Raw genomic sequence first — 26,057 nt, forward strand, 5'->3', positions numbered from 1 at the left:
TCTTCATTCATTTCTAGAATTTTTTTGATTTCTCTTGATTTCTTCTCTGACCCACTGTTCATTAGGGAGCATGTTGTTCAGTCTCCATGTGTTTGCATATGTTCTAGAAATTCTTGAGTGTTTATTTCCAGCTTCATTCTATTAGCATGTAATATCTTTTTCCATCCTTTTACTTTCAGTATTTGTGTGCTTTTGTTGGTGAGATGTTTCCTGTAGGCAGAAAATAGAGTGATTTTGTTTTTTAGTCTTGTTCAGCCAGTCTGTATGTTTTAACTGAAGAGTTGAGGGTACTTATATTCAAGGTGACTATTGATAAGGAATGACTTGGCCTTCCCATTTTTCCATAAGTGTTCCTGTTGTTTACTTCGTATTTCCTTAGTACTTTTCCTGGGAGATTTTCTGCCTTTACCTTCTTTCCTAGTGATGACCATGTTTCTGTGTGTAGCACATCCTTAAATATCTTGTGTAAGGCTGGATGAGTGGTGACAGATTTTTTGAATTTCTATTTGTTTGGGAAGGTCTTTATTTCACCTTCATTGCAGGGTACAGTATTCTGGGTTGACAGTACTCTCTGGTTGAGAGTGAGAAAGAGAGCACACATGAGTACTCTCCCATCCAGTGGTTCATATTCTAAATGTCCACAGCAGTCTGTACTAGGCTAGTCTAAAGCCAGGATCCAGGAACTTAATCTATGTCCCTAACATGGCTGGCAGGGACACAGCGGTTTGGCCATCACTTACTGCATCCCAGGGTGTGTATTGACAGGAAACTGCAGCAGAAACCTTGTGATCGTTACAAGTGTTATCGCCTACTAATTATTTGGTATCACTTTTAAGGTGACTTTGGGAGAAAGAATGTGAAAGGTTACTGGAGAACTTTGGTGTAACAGGGGCTTTTGTGACTATTGATTTCTAAGTGCTGCAGTGTCTCTCTATTTTAGATATTGGCTCTATACTAGCCAGAATGGTGCTGAGGCATCAGATGAAAAGCGCCGTGGAGGAGGGGGCCACCCCAGGCAGCGAGGAGAACTTCCCTGAGGGCGTGCTGGACAAGTTGGATGAGTGGACCTTCATTCCTGACTCTTCGATGGACAGTGTGTTTGGTCAGAGCGATGATCTGGACAGTGAAGGTATTTATAGGACTAAGTAGTTCCTTTATCACACCTGGGCATGAACATTGACCAGCAGGACCTGAGACAGAAACCTGATTGAATGCACCTGAAAAAACTTGAGTAAAACACGTTCCTTCTCAGAAGTAGGTACGCTTACTGAGTACACTGAAACAGGACCTCCAGGCAGCGTGACTGCAGCTTCCAGACACAATGTGGCTAATGGTCATTCGTCATAGAACTCTCACTCAGGCTGGAACTGGGTTCTGTGTCCTGCAGGTGACAGAGTTTTCCGGCTTTGAAAGCCCTATAACCTTGTTGAGTTTTGGGGCGCCAACCTTGCCCAGCTGTGTATATATTCTCTAAGAATTAGAGAATATGTGTTGTTGAGTGCCTGGGGCCATACTCATGTGTAAGAAATGCCTAATGAAAATATTTACCTTTATTATTGTTAAAATAATATTAACATTTCAATAAGTCAAAAGAGAAAGCTTTTAAAATAAAGTAATACTACAACATATAGGATGATGGTGAATTGGGCTGAGATTTAACACAATGGTGTTTGATAAAAATGGGATGAAGAGCTTTTTTATTAACAATTTGATCAAAGACTCTGGGTGACTGAATAAAGTTATTTGGGAGTCCTAAAAGCAAGAATTATTCTAAAATGCTACAGCCAACATCCAGATACTTTAATTTTAAAAATTGTATTTATTTATTTATTTTGTTTCAAAAGGCATAGGGACAGAGAGACAGAGACAGGGGTAGCCCATCTACTGGTTCACTCCCCAAATGCCCACAACAGCTAAGACAGGGTCAGGCTGAAGGCTGCAGCTGGGAATTCCATCTGGGTCGTCCATGAGGGTGCAGGGTGCCACAGACGGGAGACATCAGCTCCTGCCTCCCCGGGTGCGCATTATCAGGAAGGTGGAATCAGGAGCAGAGCTGAAACTGGAACCCAGGCAGCTGATGAGGGCATCTCAAGTGACATCTTAACTGCTGTGCCAAATGCCCATCTCTTGTGTCTTCTTAAAAATCAGTTTTATTGGCCGGTGCCACGGCTCAATAGGCTAATCCTCTGCCTTGAGGCACTGGCACACCGGGTTCTAGTCCCGGTCGGGGCGCCGGATTCTGTCCCGGTTGCCCCTCTTCCAGGACAGCTCTCTGCTGTGGCCCGGGAGTGCAGTGGAGGATGGCCCAAGTGCTTGGGCCCTGCACCCCATGGGAGACCAGGAGAAGTACCTGTCTCCTGCCATCGGATCAGCGCGGTGCGCCGGCCACGGCAGCCATTGGAGGGTGAACCAACGGCAAAAAGGAAGACCTTTCTCTTTGTCTCTCTCTCTCACTGTCCACTCTGCCTGTCAAAAAATAAATATAAAAAAAATTTCATTTTAACTCTTTTTGTGGATTTTGACTTGTACATTCCTGTGTGGTCTGTCAAATTTTGTAGTGTTTCTTTCATGCAAAGACGGGCCTTTGTGCCTCTTCAGAGAAAAGTGCCCTTCTGCCCTTGGCCCCAACAACCACTTGTCAGCCGTCACTATTGTATGAGTTAGTTAGTGTTTTCTCCAATTTAATCAAAATGAACGATCTAGCATGCACCCTTTTGTGTCTGACTACTTTCCGGAGCGGTTGTGCCGGGCACCAGGAGTACCTGAGCTGTGCACTTGCTCTGTGCCCTTGTCAGCACTTGTGTCGTCTTTCCCCTGGTGCAGGTGTGGTGGTAGCTCATTTGGATTTGTTGTCACTTCTTCAAGGACGAATAAGGCTGAGGATACTTCCGTTTTCTGAGGGGTGATTCGTGTGTTTCCTTCGTAGGTTGCCCAAATACTTTGTTCTTGATTGGTTTGCAGTCTCATCATACTGGAAGGGTTCTTTGTGTATTCTAGATAGAAATTATGTTGGAGGCATTGATTGTAGGTATTTTATCTAATTGTAGCTTATTTTCTCATTTCATGAATGGAATTTTTAAAAAATGAAAGTTTTAAATTTTGGCGAAGTGCAGTTTTTCTTTTGTGACTTGTTCTTTTTCTATCCCATTGAAGAAATAATTTCCTAGCCTGTGTTTGTGGGTGTTTTCTCCTATGGTTCCTCTTAGAAGTGTTGAAATCTTACACATTTAGATCTACAATCCATTTTGGGTTGATTTTTGCATATGTTTTCCATAAAAATTTGACTTTTTTTCTATATTTATATATATGTAACTATGGACATATATATGTATATTGTTTTTCTATTTATATATACCAGTGTCATTTGTTGAAAAATACTAATTTTCATTAAATTTCTTCAGGGAAAAAATTCCTGACAACTTTGTTCACTTATTTGATAATTATAGGTTTAGTTCTATTTTTGGCATTATTTATTCTGTGCCATAGGATCATATTTTCGTCGTGAAGCCAGGGCCATGCTGTCTTGTTTATGCCAGGTCAATAGCAGGTCTTGAAATTGGTAGTATGAGGTCTTTGATACTCTTCTGCAAAGTTCTTTTCACTATTATGGGTTTTCTGTGTTCTCATATACTCTTGAAATCGATTAATTTTATGCTGAGGTTTTTATTAGAATTGACAATATAGATTTAATACAGAATTAGTTTACAAATAAAATATCTATCTAAATATATGTTGAATGTATTAAAATTTATATTGATTAAATATGTAAATAAATTTGTAGGGATTTAACAATAGCATGAGTTTTTTAGCATATAAATGCAGTGTGTATTTCCATGTTTGTCTTTGCAGATTTCTTAGCAGTGCTGTTCATTGCAGATTTTCTCATACTGTTGTGATGTGTGATTTTGTGTCCCTGCCACACACCTGGGAGACCTGGAGTGAGTTCCTGGCTCCTGGATGTGGCCTGGTTCAGCCCTGGCTGTTGCAGGCATTGGGGAGTAACCCAGGGGACAGGCGATCTCTCTCTAACTTTCAAATGAGTAAAATTAAATTTTTAAAAGGAAAAATATTTGAATGAAATGAAAAATAAATGTGAAAGGTAAACCAATAAAGTTTAAAAAAATGCGGTTAGCTTTTATCTGAGTTTTACATTGTGTGGACTTGCTAAACTCATGTATAACTTCTGGTAACTTTTTGTAGATTCTGTGGGATTTTCTGTGTTCACTGTTAAACTGTTTACGAATAATACAGACAGCATTACTTCTTGCTTTCCAGTCTGTACGTTTTATTTCTTCTTGAATTGTTGCACTAAGATCTGCAGCACTGAGTTGAGGAGAAGGGAGGAGACTGGACAGCATTGCTTGGTTTCCAAATGCAGGGAAAAGCACCCAGTCTCTAGGTACCAAGTGTGGTATCTGTGGTTTTCCATAAATGTGGGTGAAGCTGCTTCCCGGTGGTTGTTTTCGGAGTCTTTTTATCACTAAGGGGTGTTGGAAAATGCTTTTCTGTATCTGTTGAAATGGTCCTATTTTCGCTTTTTGTTCTGCTAATGTGATGAGCTATCTTCATTTTTCTTTATTATTAACCCAAACCTGAAATCTTGGGATAAAGCTCACTGGCTACAGTTCATTACAATTTCATATAATAAATATTAGACTGTATTTTCTAAATTTAGTTAAGGATTTGCATCTGTGAGGGTTATTATTGTGTAGTTTTTGCTTCCTTGTAATAATTATAAGAGTGATTTGACCTCTTAAAATATGTTTGGAAGGTTCCCATCTCCGCTGTTTTCTGAAGGAGTTTGGGTAGCAGCACACCTTCTTTCTTAAACATCCGGTAGAACCTACCATACCGGTTGTGTAGGTTTGGAATTTGTGGGAGGAAAACTTTAATTACAAATTTAATAACTTTATTGTATTTATGATTGTGATTTATAGACCGTTTTAGTAATTTGTGACTTTGAAGGAATATATCCTTTTCATATTTTTCTCAGTTTGCTTGCTTAATGTTACTTATGATAACTGTCTTATTATGCTGTTGGTGATTTTGGGATCTAGAGTGGTATCTGTTCGTTCTTGATGTTGGTTATTGGTATCTTCTTTTCCTTGTTCAGTCTAGTTCAACTGTCAACTTTATTGATGTTTTCAAAGAATCAGATTTTTATTGCACTGGTTTTCTTTTTTATTTATTTTTCTTTAATGTTTATTTTCTTAATTTTTATTAATTGACTCTATTTTTAAAAATTTACTTATTTGAAAGGTGGAGTTACAGATAGGGAGAGGCAGAGACAGAGAGAAGTCTTCCGTCCACTGGTTCACTCCCTAAATGGCCACAGTGGCTGGAGCTGGAATTGACTTTTTTATTTATAGATTCTTAGTACACAACACTGATTTTTAGATCCTTTTATCTATAATATAAATATTTATGGCTGTACATATGTACCCTTCTAAACATCACTAGCTGCATTCCAAAAGTTTGTTCTGTTTTCATTCATTTTAAAAGTTTCTAATTTCAGAGCCAGCGCTGTAGCGCGGTGGATTAAAGCCCTGGCCTGAAGCGCCAGCATCCCATATGGGTGCCGATTTGAGACCCAGCTGCTCCACTTCCGATCCAGCTCTTTGCTGTGGCCTGGGAAAGCGGTAGAAGATGGCCCAAGTCCTTGGGCCTCTACCCCCGTGTGGGAGACCCAGAAGAAGCTCCTGGCTTCTGGCTTTGGATCAGCATAGCTCCGGCCGTTGGGGCCATCTGGGGAGTGAACCATCAGATGGAAGACCTCTCTCTCTCTCTCTCTCTCTGTCTCTGCCTCTCCTTTCTCTGTGTAATTCTGACACTTTATAAAAGTTCCTAATTTCATTGACTACTTCTTTGACGGGTTATTTAGAAGACTGTCTCTGATTTTCCAAATCTTTGGGGGTTTTTAGCATAATTTTCTGTTACTGGTTTCAGTTTAATGTTTTGTGGTAAGAGAACCAATCCTGGTGACTTCTGCTCTTTCAGGCGTTTCCTTTTTATTTTTCTTTAAGATTTATTTAGTTATTTGAAAGGCAGAGTTACAGACAGAGGAAGAGATAAATAGAGATCTTCCTTCCTCTGGTTTACTCTCCAAATGGCCACAAGACCATAGCTTTGCCAAGCTGAAGCCAGGAGCCTGGAGCTTCTTCCATGTTTCCCACGTGGGTGGCAGGGACCCAAGTACTTGGGCCATCCTCTGCAGCTTTCCCAGGCCATTAGCAGGAAGTGGGATTGGAAGTAGAGCTGCTGGGACTCGAACCGATGTCCATATGGTATGCAGGCACTGCAGGCGGCAGCTTTACCCGCTACGCCATGACGGCGGCCCCTGTCCTTTCCGTTTTATGGACATAAGCACTGTGGGTTGTGTAAGGAGTACTTGATCATGTCCTGTGTGCAACTGCCAAGCAAGTCTTCAGCTGTTTCCGGGACATGTCAGTTGGGTCAAGTTGGTAGTGGTTTTCACATCTTCGGTGCTTGTACTGATTTTTCTTTGTAGTTGAGAAAGACATTTTGACCTTTGACTTGTTGATTTGTAAAATCAAAGTTTATGCTTAGTGAATTCTGAGGCTGCGTTACTGGATGCAGAAACAGGACTGTAAATGTTTTGTTGAGTTGTCCCTGAGTGTGCATCCAGGTGCGCTTTGGTGCTGTTGCCCTCCTCTGAAGGCGTCTCTCACGTTTCTTCTGGTGCAGCGTGTTGGAAACCTCGAGCAGGTTACTGAGCTTGTTTTCTCGAGCTCCATTCCAGGAGTCCCAGCGCTGACAGCCTCTGCAGTCACTGCCCGCTGTCTCCTCATCTCAGGCTTTCTCTGAATTCCTTTTCTTGTGTCCCTGGCCCTTAAGTTGCCACCAGGCAGAAGGCCATGTGATCGCAGGCTCACCCAACCCACTTCCCTTCTTGCAGGGATTCCGCAGTCCTGCACAGCCTGTAGCCCGGTGTCTGGACCCAGTTCTGTGGTTTGTTTTGTGCAGTTTTCTGGTTCTTTATGGGGATTGGTAAAACTTGTCCTCATTATTTCATCATGTTTGAAATAGTTCTATTCAAATATATATTTTAAAGATTTATTTATTTGAAAGGCAGAGTTACAAAGAGGCAGAGGCAGAGAGACAGAGAGAGGTCTTCTAGCCACTGGTTCACTCCCCAGATGACCGCAACAGCTGGAGGTGGGCCAATCCAAAACCAGGAGCCAGGAGCTTCTTCCAGGTGTCCCATGTGGATGCAGGGACCCAAGCACTTGGGCCATCCTCTACTGCTTTCCCAGGTGCATTAGCATAGAGCTGGATGGGAAGTGGAGCAGCCAGGACTCTAACCTGTGCCCATATGAGATGCCGGCACTGTAGGCTGGGGCTTTGACCTGCTGCATCACAGTGCCAGCTCCAGAGATGCATAGTTTGTTTTTTTTTTTTTTTTAAGATTTATTTTAAAGTTAGAGTTAACACAGAGAAGGAGAAACAGAGGGAGAGAGAGGTCTTCATCCGGTAGTTCACTTCCTAATTGGCCACAATGGCCAGAGCTGTGCGGATCCGAAGCCAGGAGCCAGGAGCTTTTTCTGGGTCTCCCATGTGGGTACAGGGGCCCAAGGACTTGGGCCATCTTCTAATGCTTTCCCAGACTACAGCAGAGAGCTGGATTGGAAGTGGAGCAGCCAAGACTTGAACTGGCGCTAACATGGGATGCCAGTACTGCAGGTGGCAGCTTTATCTGCTACACCATAGTGCCACCTCTCAAATATTTTAAATAAAGCAAAATGTTAGAAATGTTAACATGAGAAAAATTATAAAATACTCTATGTTCAGGGCCAGGATTGTGGTGTAGTAGGTAAAGCTGCTGCCTGTGGTGCCAGCATCCTGTATGGGCACTGGTTCACGTCCCAGCTGCCCCCCTTCCAGTCCAGTTCCTTGTTAATGTGCCTGGGAAAGCAGCAGAGGATCACTCAAGTGTTTGGTCCTCTGCAGCCAAGTGGGAGACCCAGAAGGAGCTCCTGGCTCCTGGCTGTGTTCCAGCCCTGCTCCAGCTATTGCAGCCATTTGGGGAGTGAACAAGCAGAAGAGAGATCTCTTTATCTTCTCTGTCTCTGTAAACTCTGTCTTTCAAATAAATAAATAAATCTTAATATATATGTATATATATACTACATTCCTTTTATAATATTCTTGTATTCAAATATTTTTTAAAGATTTATTTATTTGAAAGGCAATTACAGAGAGGCAGAGACAGAGAGAGAAAGAGAGAGGTCTTCCAACCGCTGGTTTGTTCCCCAAATGACCACAACAGCGGTCAATATTATAACTAATGTTTATGAGATACATATAATAAAGTTCTAGCTTATTAGATTTCTTAAGCATAAAAATAATTTAAAATATAGAATCAATTAAATTTTATTAAATATTAATGAATCAGGAAGGAGTTGTTTGTGTCAAAACTTATCTTGAATTGTATGAGGTTATTTTTAAAATGTTGATTTTATAATTTGTTTTTTACACTCAAAATAAATTCTCTGAATTTCAGAATAAACAGTGGTATAATTTTAAATCTTACAATTTTTTTTCAGAAATACTTCTGTATTATTTAGCCTTAATAATGTGAGTTTTGGGGCCAAGATTGTGGCACAGTGGGTAAAGCCCCCGCTTGCAACTTCAGCATCCCATATGGGTACCTGTTTATGTCCCGGATGCTCCATTTTTGATACTGCTCCCTGTTAATGGACTGGGAAACCAACTGGCCCAAATGCTTGGCCCCTGCACCCAAGTGGGAGGTCTTGAAGAAACCCCTGGTTCCAGGCTTCAGCCTGGCCCACTGCAGGCCATTGCCACTCTTTGGGGAGTGAACTAGTGGATGGAAGACCTCTGTCTTACCTGTTTTTCCCTCTGTCTCTATAACTAACTTTCAAATAAATAAAAAAATCTTTAAAAAATGGGAGTTTTAAAATCTTTAGTTTCTTGAAAATTGATGTATTTCAGATTCATTCTCTTCCCTTCACTTATAAAACAGTTGTTGCCAACTCATGTTTGTTTCCATGTTGGTCCATAAGAGAAACCAGGACATGAGGAAATGAAATAGAGACATACCCAGCATTGTGGAATGTTTTGGTAATTTCAAGTATGATTCCGGTATTTAAAGCGAGATTTGAGAGGTTTGTAAGAAAATCCCAGAGAAACAGAAAGGAGTAGCAGTGGTCAGATTGCACTGTGCTCCATGTGTAGATGGGCTACAGCAGGTGCACCCGTTTAGTTTTCCCACTGGCCAGTGAGCTGTTCTGGGGCATAGATTTATTTTTTCCTGCTATCATATCCAGCACTTATTCAATGTCTAGTCGATGATAGTTCTATACATACATAGTGATGAAGAGAGATGTACTCCAGTTTTAAAAAGGAAAAGCCAACGCAGTGTATCATTTCCATTTTAAAGATGTTACAAAGGGAATGGACTGTGAAATTCTCTTAATGAAAACGGTCAGCATACCGTGCTTGAACTGCAACGTTAGCACCTAACAGAGTCCACTTGTCTTACTCGTCTTCTTGTCATCTTATCATTTCAAAATAGGAAGTGAAGGCTCATTTCTTGTGAGAAAGAAATCAAGTTCAATTGGTGTAGGAGAGTTTTACCGGGATCCTGTATTGCAGCGCTGCTCCCCAAATTTGCCAAGGCATTCCAATTCACTGGTAAGTCAAATTGTGATTGTGTATCGTGGATCACATTCTCTTGACAACTCATACTTGTGCCTAAGCTGGGAGTGACAAAGATGTAAAAATTCTATGCAGTCCTCAGTCATGTCATTTAGAGACTTTTTAGCTTGTAGAATATGAGTTTGTTGGGGTATCAGTGTACTGAGTAGGCACATGTCAGATTGTTTTACCCTTCTTTCTTTTATCTAATTTTAAATAATTATTGCAAAGACAGAGAGGGAGCGAGCAAGCACCGTCTCCCTTTTGCTGATTGACTCACTGTGTGCTGTAGCCCCTGGGCATGGGCCTGGTCTGCCATATGAGTGGAGGGACCCACTCCTTGTTATCAGTGCTTTCTCCCAGAGTCTGCCTCACAGGAAGCTGGGATCCAGAGTGTAGCCTGGACTCGAACCCAAGCATTCAGACATGGGAGCAGTTGTCTGAGCTGCTGTCTTCACCACTACACCAGATGCACCCTTCCCTCGGAGCTCCTTGTCTATGGAGCCCAGGCTAGGCCCGTCTTGTCTGCTCACGTTCCTTGTCCCATGGGTAGGCAGGAATCCTTTAGTGATTTCTAAGGACTGAAGACACTGAGCAAGATGGAGTGCGTGATGTCACTGCTCATCAAACCATGTAGCTTTCGTACACTGAGCATCGGTTTTTTAGAAGCCATTGTTGCAACGTCCCCCATGGTTACCGGCTGTGGAGGAACCGCATGACTCAGTTTGTGAGAGGCGTTGGGTCATCCTGGCTGGGGCGGTGGGGAACCGCTGTGTTTTCAGGCTGAGGTGGAAAAGTCACACTGAAGTTAGCCTGGGGGCTGATTTTGGCCATCGTTTGCCACTGAAAACACGAGGGTTGTTTTGTGTTAACTTGAGCTCCGAAGATGAGTGGCTGTGGCTGAGTGGGTCCAGCGAGGCCTCCGTGTGCACTGTGTGCAGCTGGAATTTACCCAGGACAGCTCAGGTTGGGAGAGCGGTGACCGAGGAGAGGAGCTGCGCCCAGACAGCTTCTGTTTCGACTCCACCTTTCAGTTTCCTTACACTTAAGCTAAAGAAGGAAAAGTGGGTGTTTCCTGAGGTCGTTTTGAAACTATAATGGATTTGTAAAATCTTTTCTCTTTGTGATTGGGCTGTTCATTTGTGTTTGCCTGTTTTGACTTGATAATTTTGAATACTACCTATTTCCATTACACTTTCCTGGTTGTTTCTATCTCAAAATATTCTTTTCCCAATAAAACGACAGCAGCTTTCTTACTGCCTCACTACCTGTTTACTAGGGACCTGTTTTTGATCAGGAAGATTTACGGAGGCAAAAAAGGAAAATCCTGTCATCAGATGACTCACTGAGTAAGTATTTCAGAGTTATCCTCAGGAAATCGGTATTTTGGGCAGAAGACAGTGATTGTTCAAATTATTTTGATACCGATTTCATCTTATGTAACTTTTCCATCTGTTTACCTAGTGACTCCACAGGCTACAGAAAATGAGATTTAGTTATAGGTTAAACATGGACCTCTTATACATGCCAGCAGGCATTTTTATCTTTGCTGTGAATTGTCTGAGCTGCAGGTAGTGCCTGCAGTGCCTCTCCTTTGCCTTATATTCTTGATTGTTGTTGTTTTTCATTGCACCAGCCAATTCAATTTTTTAAATTTATTATGCATTTCTGGTGCTAGACGCATGCCCTCAAATGCATTTTCTTTTCTTTCTTTCTTTTTTTTTTTTTTTGAAAGGCAGAGTGGATAGTGAAAGAGACAGAGAGAAAGGTCTTCCTTTTGCCGTTGGTTCACCCTCCAATGGCTGCCGCAGCCAGCGTGCTGCAGCCGGCACACCGCGCTGATCCGATGGCAGGAGCCAGGTACTTATCCTGGTCTCCCATGGGGTGCAGGGCCCAAGCACTTGGGCCATCCTCCACTGCACTCCCTGGCCACAGCAGAGAGCTGGCCTGGAAGAGGGGCAACTGGGACAGAATCCGGTGCCCCGACCGGGACTAGAACCCGGTGTGCCGGTGCCGCAAGGCGGAGGATTAGCCTAGTGAGCCACGGCGCCGGCCCCCCAAATGCATTTTCTGCTGAAGCTCCAGTGCCTGGAGGAGAGATTGCCACCGGGAGGTGTTCAGGACACCTTGCCCTAATGGATTCAAGCCCTTTGCTCACGTTTCTGCTGTTTCTTGATACAGGGTCGACCAAGCTGCAGTCCCACGCGAGGCAGTCAGACAGCGTGTCCTCCCTGGCTTCGGAGAGGGAGTACATCACCTCCTTAGACCTATCAGCGAATGAACTCAGGGAGGTCGATGCCCTGAGCCGCAGGGGCTGCCTGAGTGGCCACTTGGAGCACCTGGAGAGGCTAGAGCTGCAGCAGAATGCACTGGTCAGCTTCCCACAGCCACTCTGCGAGGTACGCCCCCCGCCCGACTCCCAGTGCTGGAGGAGCCCGGCACCGTCCAGTCTTCCACGCCCCCCGCCCGACTCCCAGTGCTGGAGGAGGCTTGCACGCCCCCCGCCTGACTCCCAGTGCTGGAGGAGCCCAGCACCGTCCAGTCTTCCACACCCCCCGCCCAACTCCCAGTGCTGGAGGAGCCCGGCACCATCCAGTCTTCCACGTCCCCTGCCCGACTCCCAGTGCTGGAGGAGCCCAGCACCGTCCAGTCTTCCACGCCCCCCAGCCGGACTCCCAGTGCTGGAGGAGGCTTGCACCGTCCAGTCTTCCACACCCCCAGCCGGACTCCCAATGCTGGAGGAGCCCGGCACCGTCCAGTCTTCCACGCCCCCAGCCCGACTCCCAATGCTGGAGGAGCCCGGCACCGTCAGGTCTTCCAGTCTCCTCCTGTGTCATTGCACAGGACGCCCCCTGTTCCTCTGCTGTCCACATGGGTATCAGTCTGGGTGGTGTGCAGAGACCCCTTTGAGAGCAAGCAGTGGAGACAGAGACTGGGTTAAAATGCAATTCTAGGTTCTGTCTCGGTAACACAGGGTATGTGTCAGCATCTGTCAGAGCTGCCTGCTGATGGCTCCATATAGTCGGTTTGAGTCCAGATAACTGAAGCTTTTAAAGTATTTTAGGGAGACGAGAGTTTAACCTGGTTTGGTAGTAGCTGTGTGACCATGAGAACTGCTATCTGCCTGTTTTTTTTTTTTTTTAAATAACTCTTTTTTTATTTTTTGACAGGCAGAGTGGACAGTGAGAGAGTGAGACAGAGAGAAAGGTCTTCCTTTGCCGTTGGTTCACCCTCAATGGCCGCCGCAGCCGGCGCACCGCACTGATCCGATGGCAGGAGCCAGGAGCCAGGTGCTTTTCCTGGTCTCCCATGGGGTGCAGGGCCCAAGCACCTGGGCCATCCTCCACTGCACTCCCTGGCCACAGCAGAGAGCTGGCCTGGAAGAGGGGCAACCAGGACAGAATCCGGCGCCCCAACCGGGACTAGAATCCGGTGTGCCGGCGCCGCTAGGCGGAGGATTAGCCTAGTGAGCTGCGGCGCCGGCCAGCTATCTGCCTGTTCTGAGCCTTCATTTCCTCCACTGTAAATTGAGAGGCTCAGCTAACTGACCATGATGACTTTGTGTTTTAAAGATTTACTTATTTATTTGAAAGACTCAGTTACAGGAGAAAGGGAGCGAGAAAGAAGGAGACAGAGAGTTTGCATCTACTGGTTCACTCCCCAAATGGCCATAACAACCAGGGCTGGGCCAGGCCCTACTGAGGAGCTAGGAGCTTCATCTGGGTCTCCCATGTGGGTTCAGGGGCCCAGGGACCTAGGTCATCTTTCACTGCTTTCCCAGATATGTTAGCAGGGAACTTGACTGGAAGTCAAACAACCAGTACTGGAATGCCGATGCTGCAGGTGGTGGCTTAATCTGCTGTGACAAAACACTGGCCCTGATCATGAGGACTTTTTTGGGGGGAGAGGGGTTGAAATTGTGTGTAACTTGGAGTGGGCGTTTATCCTGGAGGTTAAGATGCGTGTGTGCTATGTTGGAATACCAGGGTTCAGTACCCAGCGCTAGCTCCTGACTTCAGCTTCCTGCTAACGTAGACCCTGGAAGGCAACGGTCATGGCTCAAGTGATTGGGTTGCTGCCACCCAAATAGGAGATCTGCATTGAGTTCTCAGTCCCCGCCTTCAGCCTGTTTGTTGTTTGCATTTACAGGAATCAGCCAACAGATAGGAACAGTGTATGTGTGTGAATGAATAAAATAAAAAGTTATATGTAACTTAGGAATTAATTGTCTGCTCAAACTTCTAATCTTGAGAGAATTAAAGTATAGCAGTTTGTTGATAGCATAGTCCTCTGAATATGGACTTTCTCTTCTTTGTATTATGGGTCAGACCTTTTCAAAGCCAAAGATGATACAGCAAATTAAATTAATACAAACATTTAAATTACTAAGCTGATTTCTTGGATTGAATTGCAAAGTTTGTTAAAGAATAATACCGGTCTTTTTAAAATGAATCTTACTGCAAATGCATTTCTCTTTCTTCTTTTATTTTTATTTACTTATTTTTGTTTTATTTGAAAGGCAGATACAAAGAGAGAAAAACACAGAGTGAAGAAGGGACAGAGAGTGGGAGCGAGTGAGCCAGCTTTTATGCAGTGATTCAGTCTCCAGGGCCTGGGCCAGAGCCGAAGCCAGGAGCCAGGAACTCAGCCTGGTCTTCTCGCTGAGAATGAGGGATTCAAGTACGTGAGCCATCACCTGCTCCTTCAAGGTACACATTAGCAGGAAGCTGGAATCGGGAGTGGAGCCAGAGTTTGATCGCAGACACTCCAGTATAGGATGGAGGTTTCCCAAGGAGCAGCCACCCCACGTTTTGAGATGCTTTTAAACCAGTGTTGTGAGAGCTTTGAGTATATACCCCTGAAGCTTACATTTATCTCCACGCACGTCCAAGAGGCGTCTTTTGTCTCTCGTTCGCCTGCTTAAATCCTTCCCATTACCCAGGTCCCAGGGGAAAGTTCGCTGTGTTGCCCCCTGCTTCTTTGCTCCGTCTTCCTTCCAATCAGGCCGGCTACCCGCTGGGGTTACACATCCGCTGCACTGCCCTTGGCTCCTGAAGTCTGACTTGCTGTGTGTTGTCCTCACTACACTCAGAGTTCTGTGAGGACAGAGATCGCTTCGGGCTTGTTCTTGCCTGTGCCAAGCGCCTAGTGATGCATGATGTGCGGTAAAGGCGCAGTGGACAGCTGCTGGTTACACAGAGCTGTGGTGGATGCCTCGTGCATTATTAGAGGCGCTGTAGCCCTTTAGTGGACGCCTGTTGAGTTCATTTGTGGAGCGATGAGTGGCTGACACTTGCAAGCCTTCAGTAAGTATTGTTAATCGATTAAGTAGAAGCATACCGGAACCCAGCCTAGCTACGAAGAACTCAGAGCCTGGCAGGGTAAGCGACATTAGGGTGTCCCCTGCTCCCAGCTTCTCTTAGAGCAGTGTCACAAGGACACCACCTGCTGGTGTGTTTTTGTTACTGTCTGAAGAGTCTTTTTGCAAGAAAATGTGCAGGTTTAGCTTTGAGAATAAACAATCCTGCAGCGTGTGCTTCTGAACAAGCTGGTAGGATCTGGAAGAAGCCTCTGAGATGATTGTGAGGATAAATATGTTGGTGTGTGAAGAGGAGCACAGAGATGCAATTGTACTTGACGTTTTAGTCCTTTATTAGTAATCAATACCTATGATTGGAAAAATCGATACAGTATTTACAGTGCTATTATCCTCGTAAAGTCAGAAAGGACTTAGTAGAGATTTGAACCAAAAAAATTCCACAACAGAGGAAGTTCTAAAAATGAAACGTATGTTATCTGTGGCTATTCTTATTAATTTTTTATGTTAAAATATATAACAGGGGCTAATGTTGACTTACAGCAGGTTAAGACGCTGCTTGGGACACCCTCATCCCGTGTTGTAATGCCCATCTAGTCCTGGCTCTTCCACTTCTAATCCAGCTTCCTGCTAAGGCACCGGAGAGGCGGCAGATGATGGCTTAGGACCTTGGGTCCCTACCACCCATGTGAGAGACCCAGATGGAGCTCTTTGCTTTGCCTTGCCAAGCCCCAGCTACGGTACAAGGGGAGTGAACAGTAGGATGGCAAATCTCTTTATTGGTCTCTCCCTTCCTCTCTCTGACTCTGCTTTTTCAAATAAATAAATACATCTCTTAAAAAGTACAATATCTGAAGCCTAGTATATAGTAAAACATATTCCCAGGACTGTACTTCTTGTTCACCAAGTAATTAGTTCAAATATTTGTCGAGGCCTTTTTGAACAAGTATTTGTTCTAAATGCTGCTTGTAATTTGCTCTTTGCAGACATAATTTACAAAAAAGGTGAATTTAACTGCTGTTTTTTTTGAACCTGCTTTTGACAGGCTACCTCTTGGGTTTTTCTTGGTCTTACCATGTTACAGGAGAGGTGGCTGGGCCAGCCAGTGTCTTGAACTTCTTGTTTGGGTTGTGTTTTCAGTTTTTCAGAGGATTCTTGGTGGGTATAGCTACCAGGTTAATCTTTTTTTTTTTTTTTACTTTTTTTTTAACTTTTATTTAATGAATATAAATTTCCAAAGTATGGCTTATGGATTACAATGGCTTCCCCCCCATAACGTCCCTCCCACCCGCATCCCTCCCCTTTCCCACTCCCTCGCCCCTTCCATTCACATCAAGATTCATTTTCAGTTCTCTTTATATACAGAAGATCAGTTTAGCATACATTAAGTAAAGATTTCAACAGTTTGCTCCCACACAGAAACATAAAGTGAAAAATAATAGATGATTTTTTAAATGATGATGAAATCAGATCAGACCTATTGTCATGTTTAATCCCAGTGAGAGTCAAGTTGGGAATTGCTGATTTCTTCTTTTTTTTTTTTTTAACAGAAGATCAGTTTAGTATACATTAAGTAAAGATTTCAACAGTTTGCACCCCCACAGAAACACAAAGTGAAATATACTGTTTGAGTACTCGTTATAGCATTAAGCCTCAATGTACAGCACATTAAGGACAGAGATCCTACATGAGGAGTAAGTGCACAGTGACTCCTGTTGTTGACTTTACCAATTGACACTCCTGTTTATGGCATCAGTAATCTCCCTATGCACCAGTCATGAGTTTCCAAGGCTATGGAAGCCCCTTGAGTTCTCTGACTCTTATCTTGTTTAGACAAGGTCATAGTCAAAGTGGAGGTTCTCTCCTCCCTTCAGAGAAAGGTACCTCCTTCTTTGAAGACCTGTTCTTTCCACTGGGATCTCATCACTCACAGAGATCTTTCATTTAGGTTTTTTTTTTTTTTTTTTTTTTTTGCCAGAGTGCCTTGGCTTTCCATGCCTGAAATACTCTCATGGGCTTTTCAGCCAGATCCGAATGCCTTTAGGGCTGATTCTGAGGCCAGAGTGCTGTTTAGGACATCCGCCATTCTAAGAGTCTGCTGAGTATCTCGCTTCCCATGTTGGATCACTCTCCCCTCTATTTATTCTATCGGTTAGTATTAGCAGGTACTAGACTTGTTTATGTGCTCCCTTTGACTCTTAGTCCTTTCATTATGATCAATTGTGAACTGAGATTGATCACTTGGACTAGTGAGATGGCATTGGTACATGCCACCTTGATGGGATTAAATTGGAGTCCCCTGCTACCAGGCTAATCTTAAGTTTCTCAGCTGCTTTGTGTTAGAACTTTGAAACGCTGTCTTTGCAGGTCCTGAAGTGCTTGACACATTTGGACTTGCACAGTAATAAATTTACATCATTTCCCTCTTACTTGTTGAAAATGAACTGCATTGCCAACCTCGATGTCTCCCGCAATGACATTGGGCCCTCTGTCATCCTGGATCCCGCGGTGAGGTGTCTGACCCTGCGGCAGCTGAATCTGTCCTATAACCAGCTGTCTGCTGTCCCTGAGAGCCTCGCAGAGGTGGCTGAGAAACTGGAGCAGCTGCTTCTAGAAGGGTAAGGAGGGAGCTCATCACAGACCAAAGGGTTGCATTGCATTCAGCTTTCGAGGGTTGAAAAAATAGGCTGGCACTTCTGTAGTCATGAGTTTTAAACAAAAATGTAATGGAAGGTTGAGAAAAAATGTATTGCAGCTTCTACCAGTTTACTTAAATGTTCGCATTAACTTCAAAATGAATACATCTGCTTAGGCACATTCTTTGAGGACAGATTTTTTTTTAAAGCATGTGAAGTGTGTAATTTAACTCTCATTTCTGTTTCTTACTACTAGAAATAAAATATCAGGCACATGCTCCCCCTTGAGCCTGAAGGAACTGAAGATCTTAAACCTTAGTAAAAACCACATTTCATGCCTACCAGAGAACTTTCTGGAAGCTTGTCCTAAAGTGGAGAGTTTCAGCGCCAGGATGAATTTGCTTGGTAAGCATTCAGTGTGCTGTGCTGTGTACTGGCCTGGGTGTTGCAGGAAGTGGGGTTGTGTGTACACACGGGAGGAGAGGATTGGAAGGGGGAATTTCTGTTAACCTGTTACCCTGGGGTTTCCAAAATACATTTAGTGTGTTAGCAAAATAAGGGGGTGAGCCCCTGAGCCAGGAACAGACATGGAAGAACCCACATTGCAGAGTGAGAGGAGCCCATCTGGAGAGGCCACGTGCTGTTGGATCCCGAATGCTGGACAATCTGAGGACGACCAAGTGTGGGGCAGTGAGATCAGTGACTGCCAGGGGCAGGGGCAGGGCAGGATGAATGGCCAGAGCCCAGAGGATTTCTAGGGCTGTGTGCTATTCCTTGTGATTCTGTCTTGGTAGATGAAAGTCATCATACATTTGTGGAAACCCCACGAATGTAGAACACAGACGGTCACCCTGGTAAGAACTGGGGGCTTGGAGTGGTCCTGATGTGTCAGTACTGGCTCTTTGGTTCTTAATGAATGTGTACATTGTTAGTGTCAGGGGAATGTGTGGGGAGCTGGTGTTCAGAGAATGGAGCTCCCTGTGCTCTCTGCCCACTTTTCCTGTACGTTTAAACCTACTCTAAAAAATAAGTCCGTGATTAAAAAATCATTGCTATGATCACAGGTTAGAAGAACAGTTAGGCCATCTTCAAATAGTACTCAGACTGTAATTCATTTTAGTTTATTCAACTGAGTTTATTCACATAGGTGCCTGAGGAGGGGGCATCCCTGTATTGGGAGAGTGAGTTTCACACTGAAGTTTTATCAGCATTTTTTAATTATATTTACTATTGCGATTTATAGAAAAAATTATAAATTTAACAGTGGTCAAATTTCTGAAGCTTTGTGTGTATCCGTTCATCTGCTCTTGGCAAGATATTGCAGTAATTCATAGTGGGATCATCACTTTTTTGAAAAGTTGTGGAATACCCTAAATTCCCTTAGCATGTGAGATAAAGCAGAGATAAGCCCGTTTACAATAGTCTACAGAATCTGGTACGAACAGAGCTGGTACGTTTACAGCAGTAAACAGGGATTCTCCATATATATCTTAGTGGAGGCCGTGTAGACCTTCCTACCTGGACAGAAATTCTATACCTATCTCAGAAACAAAATTTGTAAATACTGTTTTTTTTTTTTTTTAAAGTTGATTGATTTATTTGAAAATCAAAATTAGAGGGAGAGACACAGAGATACCTTCCATCTGCTGGTTCACTCCCCAGATGGCTTCAACAGCCCAGGTTGTCAAGGCCGAAGCTAGGAGCCAGGAGCCAGGATCTTCATCTGGGCATCCCATGTGGCTGGCAGGGGACTAAGTACTTGGGCCATTAGCAGAGACATTGCTTGGAAATGGAACAGCCTGGACTTGAACCGGCACCCATATAGGATGCTGATGTTGTTGGCAACAGTCTTACCTGCTATGCCACAACTCCAGCTCCATGCAGTACTGTTTAATAGCAGGATATAGTTGACTGATTATTTTAAAATAGTTTGGCAGGGCTTCCAGAAGGTCGTAATGGTGAAAGCTACGTGAATTTGCACAGTGTTTTCCTCCCTTTCCCCTCCCTCCTGTCTTCCCCGCTCCCTGGACCTTGACGCTGTTCCCACCATGGCACTGAAACCAGGGATAGAGTGGTTGGCTCACTAGTGAGCTAGGCAAACCTGGGCTCCATCCTGTAGGACCTTGCAGTTGACTTCAGAAGATAGATGGGCATGAAAGAGTGAAGGCACAAATTAGAGGGTGCTGCCCAGACACTGGCAAGTCTCAGGGGGCCATGAGGATCCCTTGGGCAGGGGCTGTCCTTTGGTCTGTGGGGTTTGTGGTGTTTAGCCTGAATCTGGAAGGAAGCAGGCTCACAAGGATGCTGGGGCTTGGCGATAGTCAAAGTGCCTTCGCTGCTGGATCTCACGGAGGTCCTGGGGGTAGAGCAGGTATGAGCCCTACCCGACTCAAGGAGGTGAAGAACTGAGGTGTTGGTGTGATGGCAAACTGGTCCTAGTGGCTTAGACGGAACCCAGCCATCTGTGGTTTGCACCCCACAGCCTTCGTGGTTTAGGACGTGGGTTCATACGTGAGGGGACGGCATGCCTGAGAAGGGACTTGACTATCACGGATAATGGTACAGGGAGTTTTGGGTTTTTGATTTTCTGCATGTCTTCCATTACAACATCTGGGCCACAAGATAACTGCCCAGTTGGGCATCGTTTCTACTCGTTGGCATGTCTCAAACCCAGCTGGGGAGTCAGCATCTCTCCTCCTCACACACAGCTTCTAGCTGTGTCTTCAAACGTGGGGGCCCCTCCAGATTTTCTGGACGAAGCAGCGTTCGTATATTAAGCTCTCAGAATGCTGAGAGGTAATTTGTTCATTTTCACAACACTGCAGGGATGTGGGTCTCTATCCGATCTCAGAGCTCGTCTGGTGCAGGTGCGCTGCTCTGTAGGTGAACCTAGCTGGGGTTCTGCGGTGCTCTTCCTGGACGTTTATCCCTTGGGGGTGTCTCACTCTGTGTGTGCCAGAAAATCGAGAATTCTGAGATTCTTCGTGTCATTTTCCCTAAGGTTGCCTGGTCTCTTTACATCACATAATCAAAGAGTGCCTTTATCAAGTGAATTCAGTGGTCTTTCACAAAACCCACTTTATGAGATGGTATCATCAAGAGTTTTTATACTTACTTTATGCTACATGTTAATTAAGTATTCAAAAGCATTTTGTAATAGTTACTAAAGAGTAATATGGCTTCCTCTATAATAGTCATATGACATCATACCTAATTTGAAATTAATGTTTTAATTTTTCCTTGAAGCAGATATTAGATAGATGAATTTATATTTAGACAGTTGTTTAGCTTTCAGATTAAAAGATCCTGATAAATATGGCGTATTGTTTTATTGTTGAGTGGCAGAATTATTTTTTAAAGTAGACTTTCTGTTGTCAGTGTCAGAATGGAAATTAAATCAAGTATCACCTCATTGGTTGCTGCTCTTATTAGACTGAATGGAAATCTAGTTCAAATGATTAAAATGTTCCTTGTCTTATCTTTGTATTCCTGTAGCCGACATGCCTTTCTTGCCTTCCTCCATGACAAGCTTAAAACTATCTCAAAACAAATTTACAAGTGTTCCAGAAGCAATTTTAAATCTTCCACAGTAAGTTTGGTGTTTTTTACTTTGAAATCCACCCCAGGGGCTTTAGAAGTCTGGCTTTGACTTAGGCATCGTAACTTCATCGTCCAGGCCTGTGGAGTGGCTTGTTTATAGGTCTGTGTGCTTGATTCTCTACCCAGAAGACCTGATTCATTGCTGGGACTTGCCATTTTTGTTTTAATTTCGTGGGCTATCGTCTCAGAATAACTGCTGCATTGTTACGATTGCGTGGGGGTATCTGCCTGTCACTTTGACTTTTGAAAAAATCACTGGCTCTCAGAGGTTGATGTGGTGCTAAAATACTCATAACCTGGAAATCATGGGTAAGTTACATTTCAGGGACATTTTCGGTGATGATTAGGGCAGTTGTGTAGGGCAGGTTTGGGTTTTTGTTGTTGCTCTCACAAAAGCAAAGCTTGCTGCTGACTATACATCAGACATGGATTATATTTTGAGTGTGTTGTCATCCTAAGTACTGTTCTCACTGTGTCCATGATTGTTAACCAAGTTCATGTCTATGCAAATATCTTCCTATGCCAGTGACTAATACTTAGCTGTAAGCTAGCCAGAGAGTACCTCAGACTAGCACTTGACAGTTCACTTAATTCTGCCTTAGAATGTGTCAGTGTTCTGACTTCTCTTCGGGGAAATCTCTTCAGTCTCCCTAGGAATTCTGTCAGCCAGCTACTGCTATTACCTGCCCTTTTTAATGAGGACATGCCCCACTACAGAGGTGAAGTGACTTGCTGCAATTTATAGTGCTTAACCACTGGCAGTTCCGCTGAGGACCCTCCGTGTTTCCATCTGGGCGCCTGCTGAGCAGAGGGACCCTCTGTTCAGTCCTAGTGTGTTTCTGAAAATGTCGTTGAGAGCCAGACATGGAGGATGCCTGACCAGGAGGGAACACGTCATAAAGAAGCTTCTAGCCGGCACCACGGCTCACTAGGCTAATCCTCCACCTTGCGGCACCGGCACCCCAGGTTCTAGTCCCGGTCGGGGCGTCGGATTCTGTCCTGGTTGCCCCTCTTCCAGGCCAGCTCTCTGCTGTGGCCCGGGAGTGCAGTGGAGGATGGCCCAAGTGCTTGGACCCTGCACCCCATGGGAGACCAGGAGAAGCACCTGGCTCCTGGCTCCTGCCATCGGATCAGCGTGGTGCGCCGGCTGTGGCGGCCATTGGAGGGTGAACCAACGGCAAAGGAAGACCTTTCTCTCTGTCTCTCTCTCTCTCACTGTCCACTCTACCTGTAAAAAAAAAAAAAAAAAGAAGAAGCTTCCTCCCAGAGAATTAAATCCCATCCACTCCCTAATCACACCACTCTGAGGCACCCTTCTTTCTCAGGCCTAGGTGGCCACCACGCAAAGGTATTTCCTTAATTTTCTCTAGTTTCACAGTGTGAAACACGGGCCAAGGCGAATGCAGCACTGCTTTCGGAAAGCCTGGTGCTTGGCAGGTTCGTCTCAGTCACACTGCTTGCGACGTGTCTTCTCTCTAGCACAGTCACTTCCCCTTTCTGGTTTTCATGCATTCTTAGAAGAGTCGCCCAACTTCTAGTGACATTTTTGCTGTGCAAACCGGAGTTTTTGTCTAGCGGATGGTACTGCTACGTGAGCTTAGAATGAATTCAGCCAACTTCAGATGTACCACACGCAAGTGACCAGTACGTAGCTAGAAAGTCCAGGCGGCCTTTTGCATAGTCAAGATGGCCACCACTGCTGATGAACACTTATGTTCATGTGCACAGTGTTTTTGTCATTTCCTGGTAGTCCTGGGTAGCCTGTGCCCGCATGAAAGCTCTCAGTTGGCATCGAGGTCCTGCCAAATGCAAGCTTCATGCTCAGAGTTGCGATCATTGCTGCCCTGAGACATGCAGGTAATGGGTGGCCCCTGGACAGTGTTAATTGACTGAAGAAGCCCTCAGGCACGAATGGAAAATCACTCCATTGACAAGGTGGGTGGGAGCCACATCCTTGTCAGTCTTCTGGAAAAGGCAGGGGTTTTCATGACCACTTAAGCAGCAAAGATAATTTTTTTTTTCTTTTGACAGGCAGAGATAGTGAGAGAGAGAGACAGAGAGAAAGGTCTTCCCTACGTTGGTTCACCCCTCAAATGGCCGTCACTGCCGGTGCGCTGTGCCGATGCGAAGCCAGGAGCCAGGTGCCTCCTCCTGGTCTCCCATGCAAGTGCAGGGCCCAGGGACTTGGGCCATCCTCCACTGCCTTCCCGGGCCACAGCAGAGAGCTGGACTAGAAGAGGAGCAACCAGGATAGAATCTGGAGCCCCAACTGGGACTAGAACCCGGGGTGCTGGCGCCACAGGTGGAGGATTAGCTTAGTGAGCCGTGGCGCTGGTCGCTTATTTCTAATATATGGAAACTTCTGCAAACCCTGGGTCCTTCCCTCATTTTGAGATTGGTTTCTTTATCTGCCTGAAGTAGGAAAAGTAGGCCCAGATTTGCTTTTTAATGCTCTTTCTCACTTTAACTTCATTTCCAGTAAAACGGGTCTTTTTTTTTTTTTCTCTAGACCATTATACAGACATATTTCTGAGTACATAATGTTAGTTTTAAAAATTTGGTCCCTCTCTCTCTCTCTCTCTCTCTCTCTCTCTTTTTTTTAAGATTTGTTTATTTCTTTGAGAGCCAGGGTTACAAAAAGGGAGGGAGGGAGATAGAGGGAGAGAGAGAGATCTTCGATCCTCCCCAAATGGCTGCAATGGCTAGAGCTGGGCCACAATCGGAAGCCAGGAGCCAGGAGCTTCTTCTGGTTCTCCCTCAGGGTTGCAGGGGCCCAAGCACTTGGGCCATCCATTGATGTTTTCCCAGGCCATCATTGAGAGCTGGATCAGAAGTGGAGCAGCCGGGACATGAACTTAAGCTTCTGTGGGATGCTGGTGTCACAGGCACAGGCTTAACCTACTATGCCACAGCACCAGCCCCTAAAATTTAGATCCTATTGGGGTCAACACTGTGGTGCAGCAGGTTAATGCCCTGACCTGAAGCACCAGCGTCCCATATGGACGCTGGTTCGAGACCCGGCCACTCCACTTCCGATCCAGCTCTTTGCTATGGCTTGGGAAAGCACTAGAAGGTGCCCCAAGTCCTTGGGCCCCTGCACTCACATGGGAGACCTGGAAGAAGCTCCTGGCTCCTGGCTTCGGATCAGTGCAGCTCCGGCCGTTGTGGCCGTCTGGGGAGTGAACCATCAGATGGAAGACCTCTCTCTCTCTCTCTCTCTCTCTCTCTCTGCCTCTCCTCTCTCTGTGTAACTCTGACTTTCAAATAAATAAATAAATCTTTAAAAAATAATTTGGGTCCTATTGTCCATCTGGTGACGACTGCTTATGATGTTACTTCATGTACTTGGCAAACATGCCTTCACTATGTTCTTGATATCCTGATGATGTAGCCTGCGGTCCCTGGACATGAGCAGCAATGACATCCAGTGTCTGCCAGGCCCCGCACGCTGGACGTCCTTGAACTTACGGGAACTACTGTTCAGCCACAATCAGATCAGCGTGTTGGACTTGAGCGAAAAGGCGCATGCGTGGTGTCGAGTGGAGAAACTGCACCTTGCTCACAATAAACTGAAGGAGGTAAGAGGCCTTGTTGGCCTGTTTAAACACACTGCCGGTTTTCAAAGACTTCATAATTCACCTTATCACAGGTGATTGTTTTGAACATCTGTTATGTGGCATTTCTTTTTAAATCAGGTATAATCCTAACTCTGTGGTACACTCACATGGCCTCATTTTCTCATCTGCAAAAGAATCCCACTAAGTTTTGGTGTCTTACTTTTGAAGAAATATATGGAAATGTGCCTGTGATAAAATATGTATTGAGTGTGTGTTATTTGTGAATGTGCTAACGTATTTCCTCATGGATGTGAGCAGTACTCTAAGTGGTTGATAGATCCTCAGGTTTTTTACCTTTCTCCAGTCGTCTGTGGTCCATGGCCGTGGTCCATGGATCTGTTATGGTCTGATATTTGTGCCTTCCACCACCACGGTACCCTTCACCCAGACATATCAGCGGCCTTTGCCTTGGTCCAACCCCTCTGTTACAGAACTGAAATTGACTACTCATTTGTCTCGGAAAAAATTTTACCAAAATCAAGCCTGTTTCCTAGAAAAGCAGTCAGCCAGCCTCTCTGTACTGTGAGGTTCAGGATGACTACGAACATTTTTGAGTACTTGTTTTTTACCAGCAAATGCGTATTCTCTCTTACAAATATAATGTATGTTGCTTACAAATTTGGAACAAGGAGGTCCCAGTTCGGATGCCACCCAGCTGTGTTTTAGGAACAATAACTTGTGCACAGTTGTCTGGTGATGCCACACCTGTGCTTTTTTGGGAGCACCAGGCACCGTGTGGAAATAGAAGGACGCTGCATGTATTGGTCTTGGAGAGCTGGGAAGAACTCCACTTGGAGTGGTGGGAAGGGAAGCTCCATCTAGGGCAAGTTGAGTTTCTAAAATTTAGAAATAAGTGACAGAGATTGGGAGAAAATTCTTCATATGTATGGTTTTTTAAAAATTTATTTATTTGAGAGAAAGAGTTTCAGACAGAAAGAGGGAGAGAGACAGAGAGGTCTTCATCTGCTGGTTCACTCCCCAAGTGGCCATAATGGCCAGGGCTGTGTCAGACCAAAACCAGGAGCCAGGAGCTTCTTCTGGGTCTCCCATGCAGGTACAGGGGTCCAAGCACTTGGGCCATCTTCTGCTGCTTTCCCAGGCCATTGGAGGAGAGCTGGTTTGGAAGTGGAGCAGCCAGGACCAAAACCTGCACCATAAGAGATGCCCGTGTAACAGGCAAGGCTTAGACTACTGTGCCACAGCACCAGC

The 26,057-nt window shown here is 44.8% G+C and overlaps 1 protein-coding gene across 4 annotated transcripts in view; it reads left to right on the plus strand.

Annotated features, from left to right (window-relative positions):
- Positions 1 to 26,057, plus strand: part of LRRK2 (leucine rich repeat kinase 2) — a 165,880-nt gene that overhangs the window by 69,592 nt on the left and 70,231 nt on the right. For all 4 annotated transcript variants that reach the window (XR_016213165.1, XR_016213164.1, XM_070049660.2 and 1 more), the window contains exons 20-27: positions 941 to 1,129; positions 9,557 to 9,675; positions 10,958 to 11,027; positions 11,860 to 12,077; positions 17,363 to 17,613; positions 17,888 to 18,036; positions 21,127 to 21,220; positions 24,623 to 24,809. Coding sequence is in view for 2 of the 4 variants with exons in the window: in XM_070049660.2 (XP_069905761.2) it covers positions 941 to 1,129; positions 9,557 to 9,675; positions 10,958 to 11,027; positions 11,860 to 12,077; positions 17,363 to 17,613; positions 17,888 to 18,036; positions 21,127 to 21,220; positions 24,623 to 24,809 (1,277 nt within the window). In the remaining 2 variants the exon portion in view is untranslated. The remainder of the gene's footprint in view (positions 1 to 940; positions 1,130 to 9,556; positions 9,676 to 10,957; positions 11,028 to 11,859; positions 12,078 to 17,362; positions 17,614 to 17,887; positions 18,037 to 21,126; positions 21,221 to 24,622; positions 24,810 to 26,057) is intronic.

The sequence above is a fragment of the Oryctolagus cuniculus genome, chromosome 9 (genome assembly GCF_051225735.1).
Source record: "Oryctolagus cuniculus isolate XC-2025 breed Fujian yellow rabbit chromosome 9, ASM5122573v1, whole genome shotgun sequence".
Lineage (NCBI taxonomy): Eukaryota > Metazoa > Chordata > Mammalia > Lagomorpha > Leporidae > Oryctolagus > Oryctolagus cuniculus.